At 38.1% G+C, this 17,680-nt stretch overlaps 1 protein-coding gene across 1 annotated transcript; it reads left to right on the forward strand.

The window, feature by feature from the left end:
• Positions 1-9,144: 9,144 nt before the first annotated feature.
• On the forward strand, positions 9,145-17,009 carry LOC143889615 (UDP-galactose/UDP-glucose transporter 3). Its single transcript, XM_077393885.1, has 7 exons — positions 9,145-9,311; positions 12,128-12,225; positions 12,370-12,500; positions 13,756-13,786; positions 14,964-15,067; positions 15,302-15,423; positions 16,443-17,009. Exons 1-7 carry the CDS (start codon positions 9,208-9,210, stop codon positions 16,840-16,842), a joined length of 990 nt encoding a protein of 329 aa, XP_077250000.1. The 5' UTR covers positions 9,145-9,207; the 3' UTR covers positions 16,843-17,009.
• Positions 17,010-17,680: the final 671 nt, after the last annotated feature.

The following is a 17,680-nucleotide window of genomic DNA, read 5'->3' on the forward strand; positions in this document are numbered from 1 at the left end:
CGCAGTGGCTTTAGAGCGATTAAAAACAGACAGTAAAATCGACCCGGTGCGACTAAGGATTGAGATTTTCAGTGTGTAAAATATCAGATTGAGATTTTCTTTTCCGTTCTTTGAAACTATTCCTGATTGTAGGGTTGATCATCCTATGGAAATGAATTTTGGGCCACAACCTATTTACATTGTGGCCCATCAAATGAATGGTTTGGATCATTCTATGGAGTTGGTCGTAAAGTAACATTAAGGCCCGTCCACAACATAGGACGATCCAAGCCGTCCATGGTTTGGATAATCCTATGGAGTTGGTCGTACACTAACATTAAGGCCCAATCGTAGGCCCCACGGATATTTTTCAAATTGAAGCGTACCGTCCACAACATAGGATGATCCAAGCCGTCCATGGTTTGGATCATCCTATGGTGTGGTTCGTACAGTAACATTAAGGCCCAATGTAGGCCCCACCCATATTTTTGAAAATGAAGTGTACCGTCCTGACCATAGGATGATCCGAGCCGTCCATTTGATGGGCCATAACGTAAATGTGTTGTGCCCCCAAAAGGGTTGGCCCATCAAATGAATGGTTTGGATCATCCTGTGGTCGTACAGTAACATTAAGGCCCGTCCACAACATAGGATGATCCAAGCCATCCATGGTTTGGATAATCCTACGGAGTTGGTCGTACACTAATACTAAGGCCCAATCGTAGGCCCCACGGATATTTTTCAAATTGAAGCGTACCGTCCACAACATAGAATGATCCAAGCCATCCATGGTTTGGATCATCCTATGGTGTGGTTCGTACCAATTTAGGCCCCACACATATTTTTGAAAATGAAGTATACTGTCCAGACCATAGGATCATCCGAGCCGTCCATTTGATGGGCCACAATGTAAATAGGTTGTGCCCCAAAAATCATTTCCGTAGGATGATCACAACCCTACAATCTATAGAGGTTGCATAAGATGTAGTTTCTATTTAGATCGGAGGGCTAGTATCAGCGTATGGAAATAATATTGTGGGACGCAACCTATTTATGTTTATGGCCCATCAAATGGACGGTTTGGATTATCCTATGGTATGGTATGGGCGGGGCCTACGTTGTTCAAAGATGGGCCCACCATTCCACCAACAGTTTCTGTTGGGCCCACCAACTATTCCTGTTGTGTGTGTGTGTGTGGAGAGAGAGAGAGAGAGACCGGTCAAATGGTGGGAAAACGTTAGCTAGCCGGGTGGGGGGGAGGGTGGGGGTGAAGAATATCAGCGCCCTTTGTTTATTGTTCTTCGAGACTCAACGTCTAAGACGTCACATTTCTTTTCTGATTTTATTGCAGCATGGGTTTGTTGCTATATGGAGGACTGTGAATTCTCTCCTTTTACTTTGCGTCATCAAGAGTAATTAAAAAAGCATAGGAAATCTTAAGATAATCGTGATTCCATTCATGCATACGGTTCTACTTAATAATCCTGGTTATTTTATATTAATTATCTTTTCACATATCTTACTGTTACTATAGTTTTTGAGCAGCTCTATCCGATGCCACCTTTTCTATTCAACACCCACAACTTTCTTACTTGTATTCCAATCCCATATGACTAGACTGCAAACCAATTCGAGTTTTTAATCCTTGACTTTCGAGTTTTTAATCCTTGACCTTTCAAATCTATTTACTGATGGAAATTTGTTGATTTGAAAGGTCAAATGTTGGCCTCACAACTTAGAATAAAATCCCACTCCTCAGTCATGCATACTCTTCATTCTTGTTATTTGAGTAAGGTCTCATGGTATATCAATTTCAAGGTTAAAATATTTATTTTAAGCATATCTTAGAATGTTGAGAATCCAGGTTTCGGCCTATAACTTCTGGTTTTGAATATTTGGTACAGTGGCTCAAATACATGCATCGGGCTAGGCCGCCATTTTACCTCATATTTTTATAGGGTGGGTCCCTTGATCTCCACCCGAGTCCATTCATAGGGCGGGGCCCACAAATTATACCTCATGTTTAGATGGGGTGGGGCCATTATTCTTAGCATGGGCCAAGAATACTAGTAGGCAGATATATTTATATGGGATGGGATTTGCTAGCGTTCATCACAGAAGGCATCTGGTGGGGCATCTACTGCGTAAGGGAGCAGCCACGTCAGATGAATTAAATGAATAAGACAAAATATGAGCATATGCGGCTGCTCCCTCATGCAACAGATGCTCCACGAAATGCCTTCTGCGATGGACGCTAGCAAATCTCGGTTTATATATACTCTTTCCAAATAAGATACCATAAAATGCAGGCAGTGATGTTGTAAGTGCATGTGTCACTATGTCGTTATCACATATGTTGATTTGGGCCTGTTCATTTTGGACTTTGAGAATCAATTTTGAGTCCAAAACTGATTATTGCTCAAAATTAAAAGAGTTCAATAATCAGTTTTGGAATCAAAATCGATTTTCAAAATCTAAAATGAAAAGAGCCTTAGACCATTTTGAGAACTAATTGTGAGTCCAAAACTGATTTTTGAACTCAAAATTAAATATAAATTTGAGTTCAATAATCAGTCTTGGACTCACAATTGCTTCTCAAAATCCAAAATAAAGTGTGTCTAAACATAATTTGAGTCCAAAAATCAGTTTTGGACTCACAACCGATTCTCAAATAAGAAATCAAACAGGCCTTTCATTTGAGTCCGAAATCAGTTTTGGACACAATCGGTTTACAAAATCCAAAGTAAGCAGGGCCTTAGTGGGCCTCTTGTCGATGAATGTTGGATGGACGACTATGCTCAACAAAAATAATCAGAAAGAGCCACTTGTGAGTTGTGAGGTGTGTCTGACTTGTGTTATAAAAAATTGTTTAACACCATAGTTCTCTATATGGAAATTTGTTATTAAGCCCATATGCTAAATGTCAAAATCTTCAAGAAAAAGAATTGAGATGGGGCTCAATATGAAAATGGCTGATCCTAATACTTGCTCACCTCTAATAGTCCATGCCTAATAAAGGGTAAAAATAATAATAATATTCATAGAGTCAAATGATCGATAATTATCTAAATTTTAGGTGACTAAGTAATGGCAACTTGTGTAATGATCCAAACCATTCATTTTGTGGAGATACCCTAAAATCCTTCCCTTTTGGACACTTCTTAAACACTTCTAAAAGTCAATAATCAATGCTCAACATGGGAATTCCTAATTCTCAAGAGTTATCATCATCTCAAGGAGAATTTTCAGGATTGCCCATTGATGTGGGGCCCAACTGGTTAATGGGTTTGGAATGTTGAACAAGTGGTCAACACCCACTATTTAACCTATCTTGGCTAGGCCTGTCAACTGATTTGGATCCTTCTCTAAATGGGTGGGACATAGACAGATGATGTGGGCTTGTTGGCGTGTCTCATGGGAGACGGCCACGCCCCTTAATTAATCGAATAGGAGTTAGACAATATTGAAAGGGCGATGGTTTTTTCGCCCCCTGTAGGATTATGCGCCCCCTTTTAATGTGATTTGAAGTCGAAAAGCGTTAAAGTCTGCCCACAATTCACATTAAAAGGAGGGAGCATAATCCTGGGAGATCATCTCCCTATCTATCAATTCCCCATTGGTAGCAAATGGCTGTCTGCTAAGTATTTAAGAAGCATAATGATTATGCTTCTACTATTGCAAGAACAGATTGATTCTACATTTCAAGAGAGAGCTTGTAGGACTTTGCATCTTTCGTTATTGAGTGACTCAAAGCCGGGGTATCAAACTTTTGTACAACATCGCTGTATGACATAATGCATAAGGAAGTCAAAAGTATATATTTTAGAGATGATAGTGAAGTGTAGGGGCAGAGATGACCATTGTGCGGCATTAAGTATATTTTTGACTGAATACATTAGTACCAGTTGAGGCTTAATCCCCAAAAATGCTCCTTCGGTGTGACATCAGGAAAACTTAAAAGGTTTATCTTTGGTCAAGAAGACAGAGTAGCAACGACTGGTTTCTACAATGGTTTGAACAAAGTAACGGAGACGTTGAGGGCGATAGCAGAAGGTGAACATAAAAAACCACTTGACGCTTAATCCCCAAAAATGCGCCTTTGGTGTCATATCAGGAAAACTAGAAGGATTTATCAAAGTGACCCAGGCATTGAGGGCAATAGCAAAAGGTGAATATAAAATAGAAGCAAGTTAATGGTCAAAGGTCCCTTCTGGTTACTACAGGCATGGTTTTAAATTTCGGTTTCGGTACCTGTTTCGGATGGACCCTACCGAAATTGAAATTTCAGACGAAATCTGACGAAACCAAAACACCACCATTTTATTCAGTATAAAATTTCGGCTGGAATTACCAAAATTTCGGTAATTTTGGAAACAACACTATTTTATGCTAGGGCTCTGTTAAAACCCCTTCCCCTAGCATTTCCCATTAATTATCAATTTCATCTGAGGTGAATGCCTTCCTGCTATATGGTCCCTAGCAAATCACCTAAAGAATTATTATTTGAATAGATCAAATCGAACAAAAGAAGTCCCCATCTCTCATATGTGGTTGAACCCTAAAACCCTATCCCTCCTTCGTTCCAGCTGAGCGATTGTGTTCGTTGAATTGAGTCTAAAAATACATTGAAAATTCTTACTTTATACAAAATTTTAACCCGCGTAAAATACTCTACAAACAATGTGATTTATAACACGACCGTGATACAGACACATAAAGTAAAGCCCTAACCTTTGGCCCATTAGAAATAGGGAAATGATATATTCAGGGGCTGTCCCAAGGAAAAAAAGGGAGAATGCACATCGACTATCAGAGCTTTGATTACAGAAATTCAGAGATATAATTTCTTACCACAAGCTTACCAAACCTTTTATTTAATACATGATGCTCATTTAAGACCTAATATTTGATAAATACACCCTGTTCTCTTTGACCAACATACCTTACACATTGTTAATGACTCCCCATAAGAGGCTTCTGGTCATTGGTTTGGGATATCCAAGAGGCATTGAACTTTTACTGACCAAGACTTTATTCCAGGATGTGAACTTTTACTCTCTCTTCTTGCATGAACTTTATCGTCCCTACTCACAACTCACAAGCAAGGTTTAAAATTTCGGCCGAAATCAGGTACATGATTAAAAAATAATATATTATTTGAAATTTTAGTAATTTTAGTGGAAATTTCGGAAAAAATGTTATATAATTAACAAATTTAAGATTTTTGGGTTGAATTTCTTGAAATTTCTGACGAAATTACAAAAAACCGAAATTTCAGCTGAAATCCGGTACCGTTTCGGGTTTAGGCAATTTCAGTTTCGGTGTTGACCGAAATTCAAAATTTTGGTTCGAAATTTCGGAATTAAACCACTCATACGGTGGTTGCTATTGTGGATAGCCCACTACCAAAAAAATTTCTTGAAAAGATAATCCTAGCTCATTGATAAAATTGTAATAAAAATAGACAGTAAAGAGAATTCCAAATTTTACACCATACAACTACTCATAATTGAAATCGTGTATTTGATTTGCATCTTTTTTTTTTTACTGTGTGCAATGGATCAACAGAAAATGAAAACCTTACAATAAAAAAGTTTGACATGTAAATGTTTTACTCAAGAAATTGAATTACGACAGTTTTACTGCGTGCAATGGATCAACGGAAAATTAGCAAGAATTATGCCTTGGGGTGTTTGGAGATAGGGAAAAGAAATTTATAGAAAATGATAAAAAAAAAATGTTCGATGGATAATACAATTTCAAGGTCTAATAGTTTTTCAGTTTCCCTTGAAAACAATAAAAATTTTCTATTTTGGGAAAGAAAACCATGAGCTTACCAAACCTTGAAAAAATCATTTTCCATGGAAAAAATTCTGATTTTTTTCCCTACATCCAGATAGCCTCCTATTAGGTATTATACCTTACGGTTGTACACATGACACGTGTTTGCTGGCTAGGACCCACCAATGGTGGACCCTGTGGTTCAGATCTAGCATGGACCCACCGATGAGATTTTCTGACCATGAAATCCATGATTGGTCTATCCAATGGGTGGGACCCAGTTGGACAAACACGTACCAAGGGCATAGTAAAAAAATGCACGAGAAGAAAGTTACTTATTGGTGACTAATGGAAAACTCCACCTCGTATATTTTATGCAGAAATTGGTTGACCTAACTTCGTTGATGACAAGGAGCTTAATTGACTGATAAGGTAAATCCATTAGAATCCAATTGCTTGGGGCCATGATAAATACACATCGCCAAAAAATTCAAGATGCTTTCTAAGTCTTAGATTTGGAGAAAATATTGGCCACCTCATACTATAGTAAGGATTAATTCTCTCTCTTTTAAAGTTGATCCTGAGTGCTTGGACACATATCTTTCGAGGAGCGAGAAGATCACTCGGAGAAAATCTCATAGTTCCCACGCTGGCACATTGCTTCTGCGTGGAGGGAGAGATTGTTGGGAGTTCGACAGGATTAAGCATATGTGATTAAGCTTAAATGAAACTCAGGTTTGAACAAACCCCATTCAATTTTTATTTAGAGGGGCCCACCATTGATCATAATCATATTATTTTTCCCTATCATAATTTTTTTTCTTAAATTGTTTTCTATGGAAAATTTTCCTGGGGTGTACTTTTTTACACCTCATGCAAAGCATGAGCAAGAGACTGAGAGCCCATCATTTGTTAACAGTAAATAGCATGGGTAGGGGCCCACCATTTTACATCTCGATATGGTAGGGCCTACCAACTCCAGTAAAACACATGCATTGAGTGGGGCCTACCATTCATATATAATATTTTGATGGGGTGGGTCCCATGATCTCCACCGTTGCCAAGCATTGTGCACGAGCACGTGTGTGAAACTGCAGGATCAACGGAACCCTAAATGAGGCTTGATGGATCAAGCGCCAAGAATCATGAGATGAAGGTGGAGTCAACAACAATGGGCCTGACTTACTTTTGCTTGCTGCTCAAATCAATGGACCCGATGATGTCCAAGTAGCGTAATATGGGCCTAAAAGTGGGTGGTAGGAAAGAGACTTTCTAGTTTGTCCTATTGCCCTTGGTCCCACCGTCATTGGATGATTTGAGGCCTTTGATCAAACAACCTAAAAACTCTGTGGGTGATTTCTTTAGACTGAAAATAATTGATGTAGGTTCTGTCTGGATATGTGGGCCTGGCCGTATGGATTATATTATAGAATAGACAAAGCAAGGCCTCTCAAATAGACGGCTTGGATCAATCAACGGTGGGACCCACTATACCATTGCAAGAGCACCAGATTGTATCACAATGTAGCACGTTCTCTGGAGCTGTTCAAATCCTCCTCTCTAGATAATGAGTTAAAAAAAAAAAAGGATCTCCTTGAGGCTCTCCCCAACTCAGACTAGCAAGCTCCTCCCCAGCTGGGATGCACAAACTCATGGAATCTCCTCTTCCTCAATCCCTTGGAGGAAGAAATTCTCACGTCCCTAGATTTTATTGCCCCTTCCAAAGATGAAGAAGAGAATCTAGAGTTGTTCTTTGAAGGATGTGTATCAAAGTCAAAGTAGATGGCACCCTCCCAGACTCGATAAAACTCAGACATCAACAGGAGTTATCACCCAGCAAATTGTCTACGACTGGAAACCCAAGGCATGTGCGAATTCCCTTGATTTCAGCCACATAACTGTGGAGTGCTCTCCTGATCCAATACCCTCTCAAATCAAGAAGGAATGGCATCCAGTTGCAACAACCAAAGCAAGGGGAAAAAAAATTCCTCATTGGTTTCCAAGACCCCTAATTCTGACTCCTCTCCCTCCCCTCCCTCATAGGTGATTAAGCTTCACAAAAACCATCCAAAGTGGAAAAAAGCTCATCACCTAAGAATGCAATTCAAGAAGTACGTAACTAGGCAGGCACCTTCCGTTCAGAATAGGTATTCCGCCCTTGAAGTCAATCACCCCACCACTTCTCACACTCGAAACAGTATTAGACTTCAAGAGAATCTTAAAGGAAAAATGAATTCCAGTCCCCACTCCTCTCCCTCCCCTCCCTCTTCTCTCTTGGGAGAAGATAGAGGATTGTTTGCTGGTGGGATGTAGGGGGTGGCTTTTTCTAGTTGTGCTGGTCTGCATGGAGTTTATTTGCTGGCTCATATCTTCTCTATGTTTGTTGCCTTGTTATCTTTGGAGCTGTTTGCCTCGAGTATGTTATTTCTCTTTTGGTTTTTAGCTCTTAGTTTCACTCCCTTGATCTTCCATTGTTTTGGCTAGATTGTATTTTCTTTTGTCCCCCCCCCCCCCCCCCCCACCTAGTTTGGGGTTGGTCTTGATCTGGGTCTGGCTAGCTTACCCATAAAAAAAAATGTAGCACGTTCTCAAGCATTGATAGGGCCCACCTCCTTGATAATCCAAACAATTCACATGCTAGGTGGGTCCATTATGATGTGTGTCCAAAATCTCTCCCATCAAACAATCCTAACCCTTTGATTTTTGAGACACTCTGGATGAATGTGGATACCTGCCTTCTATTTCCCAACCGTCCAATTTTTTATTTTTTATTTTTTATTTTAAAAAAAGGCAATTCAGAAGGTTAGGGTCGTTTGATGTGTAGGGCCAGGTCCTACAGAGTTAATGCATTACAAACAAGTGGGCCCGGGTGTCGTTATCAAAACAGCATTTATGCTCGTCAAATATAATTTGACGTTGTAGTAATACGGGAGATGATTGTTCGCCCCCACTTTAGGATTATGCGCCCCCATGTAACGGGAATTGTGGGCAGACTTTAACGCTTTGCATGGGGGGTGCATTATCCTACAGTGGGGGCGAAAAAAGCTTCGCAATAGTAATATTTAAGGCACTTTCCTCAGGAGATGATATTTTCACCCCCTCTGCAGTACGCATTCGCCCCCTTGTAACGTGAACAGTGGGCAAGTTTAACGTTTTTGACGTCAAATCACATTAAAATTGAGGCGAATGCGTACTGCGGGGGGTGAAAATATCATTTGCCCTTTCCAAACTCCCTTTTTTTTTTTTTTTAGAAAAAGTGGAGTATGTGTATACGTCCTAACAACCAATAAAAACGCAGAAATTTCAGTCTAATCCAATCAAAAGTCGACGCGTGGCCAACCTCTGTAGCTTCGCGCCTTCTTATAAAAGCTTCGGGGGGATTTTTCCCTCTTCTTAAAAAATAGTCTCTCACCGGATCTAAAATTCTCAGGCGAAATCCTCTCCGGAATGGAAAAACACGGCGCCGGAATCGGTCGAGTTCTGGTTTTTGCCTTGTGCGTTGCCGGAATCTGGTCCGCATACATCACTCAAGGCGTTCTTCAAGAAACTCTGTGAGTGTTTTTTGTTTTTTTTCTAATTTTCCTTCTTAGGGTTCTTTGATTTTGTAGAGAATATATAAGTTCTTAATTATAGGAACTCAAATGTATCTGATAAATATGGAATCGTTGTTATTTTGATATTGCACATAATGAAAAAAAAGGATCATTATAGAGATAATAAAGGATTTAAATTGAATAGGTTAAAAACAAAAAAAAATGAAATCTTTTCCATGAGAAAAAGAATTGGTAGGTCTGATAGAGAGATAATTGATAATGTAGAGGGATAAACGGTTCCCTCAGACGAGGAATGATTGGGAAGAGCAACTGCAGTTTGAATATCATTCAATGGAAATTAATGGGAGAGAAATCGAGAGCTACTTGGTTAAAGGAATATTTTAAGTTTCTTTAGGGAACATTACTGAAGGATATTAATTGGAGAACTAATCTAGATGGTTTAAACATGAAGACATTAAGAAGCCAAAAGGCTAGTTAGAATCAAGGTTTAAAATTTCGGTTTCGGTACCGGTTTCGGACCGAAATTAATATTTTATTTAATATTAAATTTCGGCCGAAATTGCCGAAATTTCGGTGAAATATTAAATTAATATTAAAAAACATATTTTTTGGGTCAAATTTCGGAAAAACAGAAATTTCGACCGAAATTCCGAAATTTTGGACGAAATAAATGACCGTTTCGGTTTTGATGCATTTCGGTCGAAATTTAAAACCATGGTTAGAATATGAATTTGAGAAAGAAGAGAAAGGTCGGACTATTTTTATGATTATATATATATCTCATGTTGTTTGACTCATCCAACCCATTTATGGCTCACATAGATAGGGTGTTCCTAAGAAACCATCTCCATACAATCCTCCTAACCATTCGATCTGTACAAGCACAAAATGGACCCATTTTCTAGACGTCCATTTTAAACCTTCACAAATCAACACTTACCATGATCCTATGGAGATGATTTCTTAGGGACACCCTATCTATGTTAGGTCCTATAGAATCAATATGTAACATAACCCAAACAACATAGCTACCTACGCTATTTATATGAGCTTGCTCAAATACACTATCTGAGTTATCACTCAGAAATCTTTATCTTATATATATATATATATATATATATATATATATGTGTGTGTGTGTGTGTGTGTGTGTGTGTGTGTGTGTGTGGTGGGGGGGGGTGGAGGAATTGCTAGCGTCCATCGCAAAAGGTATTTCATAGCTGGTATGTCGCATGTCAGACCACCCACCTCGTGAATGGAGACAAAAGCTATTGTCTCCATTCACAAGGTGGCTGGTCTCACATGCGACAGACCAGCTGCAAAATGCCTTCTGCGATGGACCCTAGCAAATCCCTATATATATATATATATATATATATATATATATATATAGAGAGAGAGAGAGAGAGAGAGAGAGAGAGAGAGAGAGATTCACAATTGGAGCCATTCAATTAAAAAGCAATAGTATTGGATGGGCATTTTAGCATTCTATCAAGAGCTTTTGGATATAGTCAAGAATGAGCAATGGAAACTTTCAAGGAATTCCATGATAGGGGTCATATTAGTAAGGAGATGAATATATTCTTCATTTCTCTTATTCCTAAGAGGGAAGGGTAATAGAGATAACCTTATCTTCTGTTCTGTTCTATTCTGCCGGGTATTTTGACCAACTTGGTCTCCCTCTAAGTGAAATTGTTTCAGCCATTCAAAAAAAGGGGTAACAGAGATGAAGGATTTTAAACAAGTTATTTTGGTCCTTAGTTTTTTTTTTTTTCCGAATGGTTGAAAAATATATTAAAAAAAGGGATAAACCCCAAGACCGAGATGGTCAAATACATGAGAAAGAAAATCAAACAACACTAAGTGGGGTCTCTCAACTTTACCTCAAGCTAACCAATCGGCCACACTATTAGTCGCTCTACTGACATGCTGGAAAATGATTTCAAGCCTCCTTACGCAATCTTGAATTTCATCAATAGTATTAGCAAATCTCCATGAATGTGGGCCCCTATGATTCAGCCACCTAATCACATCAATGCGGAAGTGCAGACTCTTATGTTGGAGATTCTTTTAGTAAATGTAAGTGACTTAGATCATATCATTGTGGAAGGAGATTCTTTGAATGTGATTAAATATGAATGACCAATGAAGCGGACTATCCCTAGAGATGCGCTGATGCGATTAAAGAGATCCTTGATAGAGTTGAGGGTCTTGCATTCAAATTTCAGCATATTTGGAGATCTACAAACATCGTGGTTGATCAGTCAGCAGTCAGCACAGTTTGGTGCTAATAGAAACGCCTTAGAATTTTTTGACTTTTGCCCTCCTTGATTAGTCCTAGCTTATTTCTTTCATTAGGCTTGTACTGATCATCTCGATGCCCGGCCTCTGACCCTTTTTTAATATATTTATCATTACCATTAAAAAAATACGACATTTTTGTGAAATCGGACATACAAATACGGTTGATATAATATTAATAAAACTAAGTTTGTTTGATGTCACTACTCAATATACCAAAGCTTCATATTTTAATGCGTTATGGATTTTTAATGGTCTTGGAATTGTAAATAAATGATAATGATACACATTTGGCTAGTTTGATGAAGTGAGTGGTCATATAAAAGCTTCTTTTTCACGGAGCCATACCCTGTATCCATATCCGTGTTGTATTCTATGGACATGGATACTCTTTGTCTATACAAGTATTCAAGTATCATACACTTGTTTTCCATTTAAGTAAAGGTTTTTTATTTGTATTAGTTAATATGAGATGTCGAAGCGTTTTTAAAATGGCATTATCTTGTTTTCAGGTCCACCAAGAGATTTGGCCCAGACGGGAAGCAGTTTGAACACCTTTCATTTTTGAATCTTGCACAAAATGTTGTTTGCCTTATTTGGTCCTTGATAAGTAAGTTTTCTTTACGACTTTTTGTATCTATGATTTCTTTTATTGTTGAATTCTATGATTTTTTCCCTTTGGTAGGCCACAATTTTTTGGTAGATTAATTTTTCAGTACCCTTTCAACTTTAGTTATTTTGGTGTTTTCCACAGTGATAAAGCTTTGGTCCAAAAGCAGCACAGGTGGTGCTCCTTTGTGGAGTTATTGGAGTGCCAGCATCACAAACACTATTGGTCCAGCAATGGGAATTGAAGCGTTAAAATACATTAGTTACCCAGCTCAGGCATGTTTTAATGTTTCTCAATTTGATGGCTGTTCTCATTTATGTGCACCACTTTTGTTACCACAAGGAGATCAACACCTCCTAATTTCTCGATTATAGGGATGAATCTTTCAAAACCATGCCATTCAAAAAAAAAAAAAAAACTTTAATAATCTTTGGGACTTGATTCCATATGGACTTCACCTGCTACCTTCAAGTTTGTCAAATAATAAATGGATGGTAAATGTAAGGTTCAAGTAAATGTGAGCAGAATAGCTGTTCCCATGATTTCTAAAACCTCTACTTAGAATGTGGGTTCATTTAAGCCTTACTTTGACTGCAGATTTAGTGCCAACAGTTCGGAATAAAGGTGAGAGTAATTATAAGGGTTTGCAAGTAGGTCATGGAGTAATTTGAAATCTAAGGACATTTTTCAGCTGATCTTCTGGTGTGGAAAATGTGGGTATACTCCTCGTCTTATTCGGCTATTACATGTAGGAGAAATGCTAGAGGCCCAGAAGGCTATAAGCTATGAAGAGTACTCTTCTGTATGTGTTGCTTGTTAAGATTCCTCCTGTGGGGCTTGGTACATATTTCTCTTGGTTGAGATTTGTGTATGGGATTTTGTAGATTTCATTGGAATAATCTCCATTGCTTAGGGGTTAATTGTTTATCATTGCACTTGATTGTGTGGACTGAGGTCCTCATGCTGACAATTTCTATGGTGGATAACGTCCCCATTTTAATGCAATTCAACTTACCTACGATAATATGAATGGTATATTGTGGTTATTTGAGCCATTTGGTTACTTGTTGTTTTGAAGCTCATTTTCTAGATAATTTGAGTTTATTACTTGTTTGACAGTCTCGAAGTGGCTCATGTGCTAACCCTCCATTTGTATTGGAATGATAAAATTGCACTTGACACAATTACTTTCAGGCAATCAATTTCCGTTGCCTTTTTCTATTTATATTTTTCTCGAGGCATCTTTGGCCTTCTGATGAAGAGTATCTTTGGTAGAGCATGGGAGTTTTGAGCTTGGTTTCCCATGTTGGAACTTGCACCATTATAGTGGGATTTGGATCTACATAAGATGCAATTCATGACATTATTTTTCTTTAAGAAGTAATATGAACTCTGACACTGTTACAATTTGGGTTGTTTTTTTAATATTTAATTATAGTGGGAACTTATTCTCTAAACATTTGTAATTCTTGGACGGGGAACTTGCCCAGGGTGTTGCTAATAATGTTGTCTTTTGCTATTTGTGGTCAGGTACTAGCAAAATCCTCAAAAATGATTCCAGGTGAGCTTTTGTTGTGACTTTGTTTTGTTACCTTTGTATGTTGAATGTTATGATGGACAGTGCCTGGGTTTGCTGCAAAGTATCCTTCTATATAGATCTGAAAGTGGAAGACAATCCAAAAGAAGTTTCAATTTGTTGCAAGAAATTTAAGTTAGCACTTAACATCCCGTGGCTGGAGAATATAAAATTATTATGGCTATAGAGGGTGACATTGACCCTAAACTTCTCATCCTCAATACCCAAAAAAGAATTAGCCAAGAAATCATCGGAACACATACAGATACACAACATAGTCTCATGGACCAATTGCATGTAGGATCATCAAACCAGTTCCTGAAAAGTGAGTTCTAAAAGAAGCAATTTTTCATGTCCAATGCTAGCATTTGTGACTTCTGCAAAACGAGAACTCTGATTGTACAATCTGCACAGAAAATAGAGGAAACCCCTTTGGTTACAAGTGTCGCAATTTCAATGGGGTTCTAATGTAAAGGGAATTATCCGAAGCTCAAATGAACTAAATTTCAAGGGGTATAGAAACTTTAAGTCATCAATCATCTAACCCTTTGTATGAGAATGTACGGCCTTTTTTTATGGGTAGGAATGCACGGCTTTTTGCCAAAGCAAAACCTACGGATCTTCGAACATGAAAAAGTAAACAAAAGTATTTCCATTCAGCTCTAGCTTCTAAAATTTTAACACCACAGGAATTGAAAACCATGTTCTCACTCTAACTCGCAAGTTTGCATACGTATACAATTGGATTTTATCTTAAATTCCAACAACAATTTAAGACTGGTAGTCCATCGACAATTTTGATGTAATTGATGCATATTAATTTGATATTCTCCTGAACTCGTGTTCCCATCCACTTTATCTATTCCCATTTATCTATAGATTTTTAATAGTATGCAGTCAGTCCAGAAATTTGCTGCCCTGTTTTGGATCAGTAAGTTTCTTAGAGTAATGGCTGTAATCAAGGTTTGAAATTTCAGTTTCAGTTTCGGCCTCTTCCGAAAACGAAATTTCAGTGTAAATCTTATAACTTCGGCCGAAATTTTTAAATTTCGGTTTCGGTTTTTAATTTTAGTCCCTGCAGAAATCCGAAATTTTGGATTTCGGTCGAAATTTAAAACCATGGTTGTAATGACTGACCAACTCGTTACTTCCCTCCATGCAGTGATGCTGATGGGCACACTTGTTTATGGTATTAAGTACACTTTTCCTGAGTATGTATGCACTTTCCTTGTTGCCGGAGGGGTATCAACCTTTGCTCTTTTAAAGGTACATATTTTTATCTATTTAAGGTTTTATGATGCACTGGAAACCATGAATGAAAGTGTCGTGTTTGACATTCATCTTGTCTAGCACTGGCAATGCTCATCACACTTCTCACCGCACTTACACATATTAAAATGCGGCCTTTGTTAGTTTTTACATTATTCTCCAAAATACTACTAAGCTTTCAATTTGAGCTCCAATACTTACCCTCCTCTCGTCACAATTGATTTTTTACAGACCAGCTCGAAGACAATAAGCAAGCTTGCTCACCCAAATGCTCCTCTTGGCTATGGGTTGTGTTTTCTTAACTTAGCATTGGATGGATTCACTAATGCTACTCAGGATTCCATAACCGCAAGGTGTGGTATTACAACACCTGACTATTTCCCTTTGATTTATGGAAGTTTCGACTGTTCTGAGTTTTGAAATGACTAGGAGTCTATTCATTTTCTTTAAATCACTGGTATCTTTGACTCAAAAGTAGCTTTAGCTTCAAATATTCTGAATCAGCAACACGAAACACCACTTTTTCTTAGATTTTATGTTGGAAATGTGTCAAACTTGAGTAAAAGAAAAGCTTATTTGAAATGTCATTTTTCAATTTCCAATTCATCTGGTAAAAGTTATGCTGAAATAATAACCTACTATGCGAATTGTCTTTCAAACTGCGAAAGCTTATCTTCAATTTGAATTAATCTAGATACATTTTACCATAGAGGCATGAGTTCTTTCTCTAGTCTAGAACTCTACAAAACCTTATCATTGTACTCATGAAAGGATCTATAGGTTATATTTTATACAATTAAGAGGCAAGGTTAGACTATAACATGGACTTGGAGGACCTTCCAAATCAGATGCAAAATCAGTTCGCTCCATGCATTGCATTTAGTCAAAGGTTCTAGTGCCATATATGAATCACATAGATGATCCTATAGAAGATACCGATGTTCATCAATGGCTCATATTGATTCAAGGTGAGCCATCCCTCGATTTGCAGCATCTTGTTTGTCTTAGAAAAGCAATGATGCATTAGCGATCCTCTTGTATCACCTTTATTTCGTTACAACTATCAAATACCTGGTTAGATTACCCATTCATTCATATGATATCTGAAACACCATTTTCTTCCCGAATGTATTATTCCCTCTAAATCATTCAAGGAGTAGGAAAAATGGTTTCTTTCCTCATGCTCTGTTTCTTTCGACGTAAAATGGGTGTAAAACAAATTTTACATCCATTTCAGGTGAAAAAATGGGTGTAAAATTGGTTTTACGCTCATTTTACACGTCAAAAGAAACGAAGCCCCAATAATATATCTTGCAAGTTAATGCATTCTCTTGTACATTTCATCAACTCACGACATATCTTCTCTCACCAGGTACCCAAAAACAAGTGCTTGGGATATAATGCTGGGCATGAATCTATGGGGGACAATATACAGTGTCATCTACATGTTCAGTAGGCCACACGGTAGTGGCTTTGAGGCAGTCCAATTCTGTAAGCAACACCCTGAAGCTGCGTGGGATATCTTCCTCTTCTGCCTCTGTGGGGCAGTGGGCCAGAACTTCATCTTCTTAACCATTAGCCGCTTTGGCTCCCTCGCAAACACCACCATAACTACAACACGCAAGTTTGTGAGCATCGTCGTGTCTTCGCTTCTTAGTGGCAATCCCTTGTCTGCTAAGCAATGGGGGAGTGTGTTCATGGTCTTCAGTGGGCTATCTTACCAAATCTACCTCAAGTGGAGGAGGATGCAGAAGAAGAGAAAGCCCATGTAAGAATGGCTAACTTTTTTTGAAAATGTATTGTTTTCTTTTTATTCTGATTTGGGTCTATGCCTGAGCCTTAGGTAATCCCTTTATCAATAGTAATTCTTGGAATAGTTGGGGGGAATGTATCTCTAATATATAATTTAAATATCAAAGTCAAAATTTTGATGTGATAACAGTATTGTTTTCTCATTGTTTTAATGCTTAATAGCCCCATTGTGCTTTTAATCAAACTGTGCTTTTAATCAAACTGTGTTCATATCAAACTGTGTTAATCAAACTCTTAATAGCCCCATTCTGATTTGTGCTTTTAATAGATCCAAAGCTAAAACCCTACCTTGCTACTATTTCAACTCATTTTACTGCTACTATGCAGCCAATATAAATTTTGGTGGCCACATCCTGGGTTGGTGGGTTGAGATTTAAACTGTGTTCATATGACATTTATGAAAAAAAGAAGGAAGAATGGCATTACACACGCCCTACCCTTTCCCTCTGTTTCTCTAAGTTTCGGCTGCTCCGAAGGTTGAAGAATGGAAGAATACAACCTTACTTATTATCCTCGCGAAGAATACAATGAAAAAGAAGGAAGTTCTGAAAAACTTTTTCTTTTCCAAAACTTTTGTAGAAAATTCTTGCTATCCAAACAAGGCCAAGGGTCCTTATATGATGGAAGCGCATAATTTTCCAAGGAAAATAGTACACAAAAATACAAGGCCCACTTGTTCAATGATCCAAACCATTTATCTGCTAGGCCTTGCCATGGATGGGGCATGCCTCAAAATCCACTCTCATCAGACAATTCTAACCCTTCAATTTCTGGCTCTTAAATGGAGGAGGAAAAAAC

This window comes from Tasmannia lanceolata, unplaced genomic scaffold, assembly GCF_043159265.1.
Source record: "Tasmannia lanceolata isolate RefF3 unplaced genomic scaffold, GAP_Taslan_0.1 ptg000013l, whole genome shotgun sequence".
Classification (NCBI taxonomy): Eukaryota; Viridiplantae; Streptophyta; class Magnoliopsida; order Canellales; family Winteraceae; genus Tasmannia; species Tasmannia lanceolata.

Excerpts from the sequence above, each read along its gene's own strand:
- LOC143889615 (XM_077393885.1), top strand. The coding sequence starts at position 9,208 with ATGGAAAAACACGGCGCCGGAATCGGTCGAGTTCTGGTTTTTGCCTTG. Across the intron at positions 9,312-12,127 it reads GGCGTTCTTCAAGAAACTCT|GTCCACCAAGAGATTTGGCC; the intron begins GTGAGTGTTTTT and ends TCTTGTTTTCAG. Across the intron at positions 15,424-16,442 it reads CAGGATTCCATAACCGCAAG|GTACCCAAAAACAAGTGCTT; the intron begins GTGTGGTATTAC and ends TTCTCTCACCAG.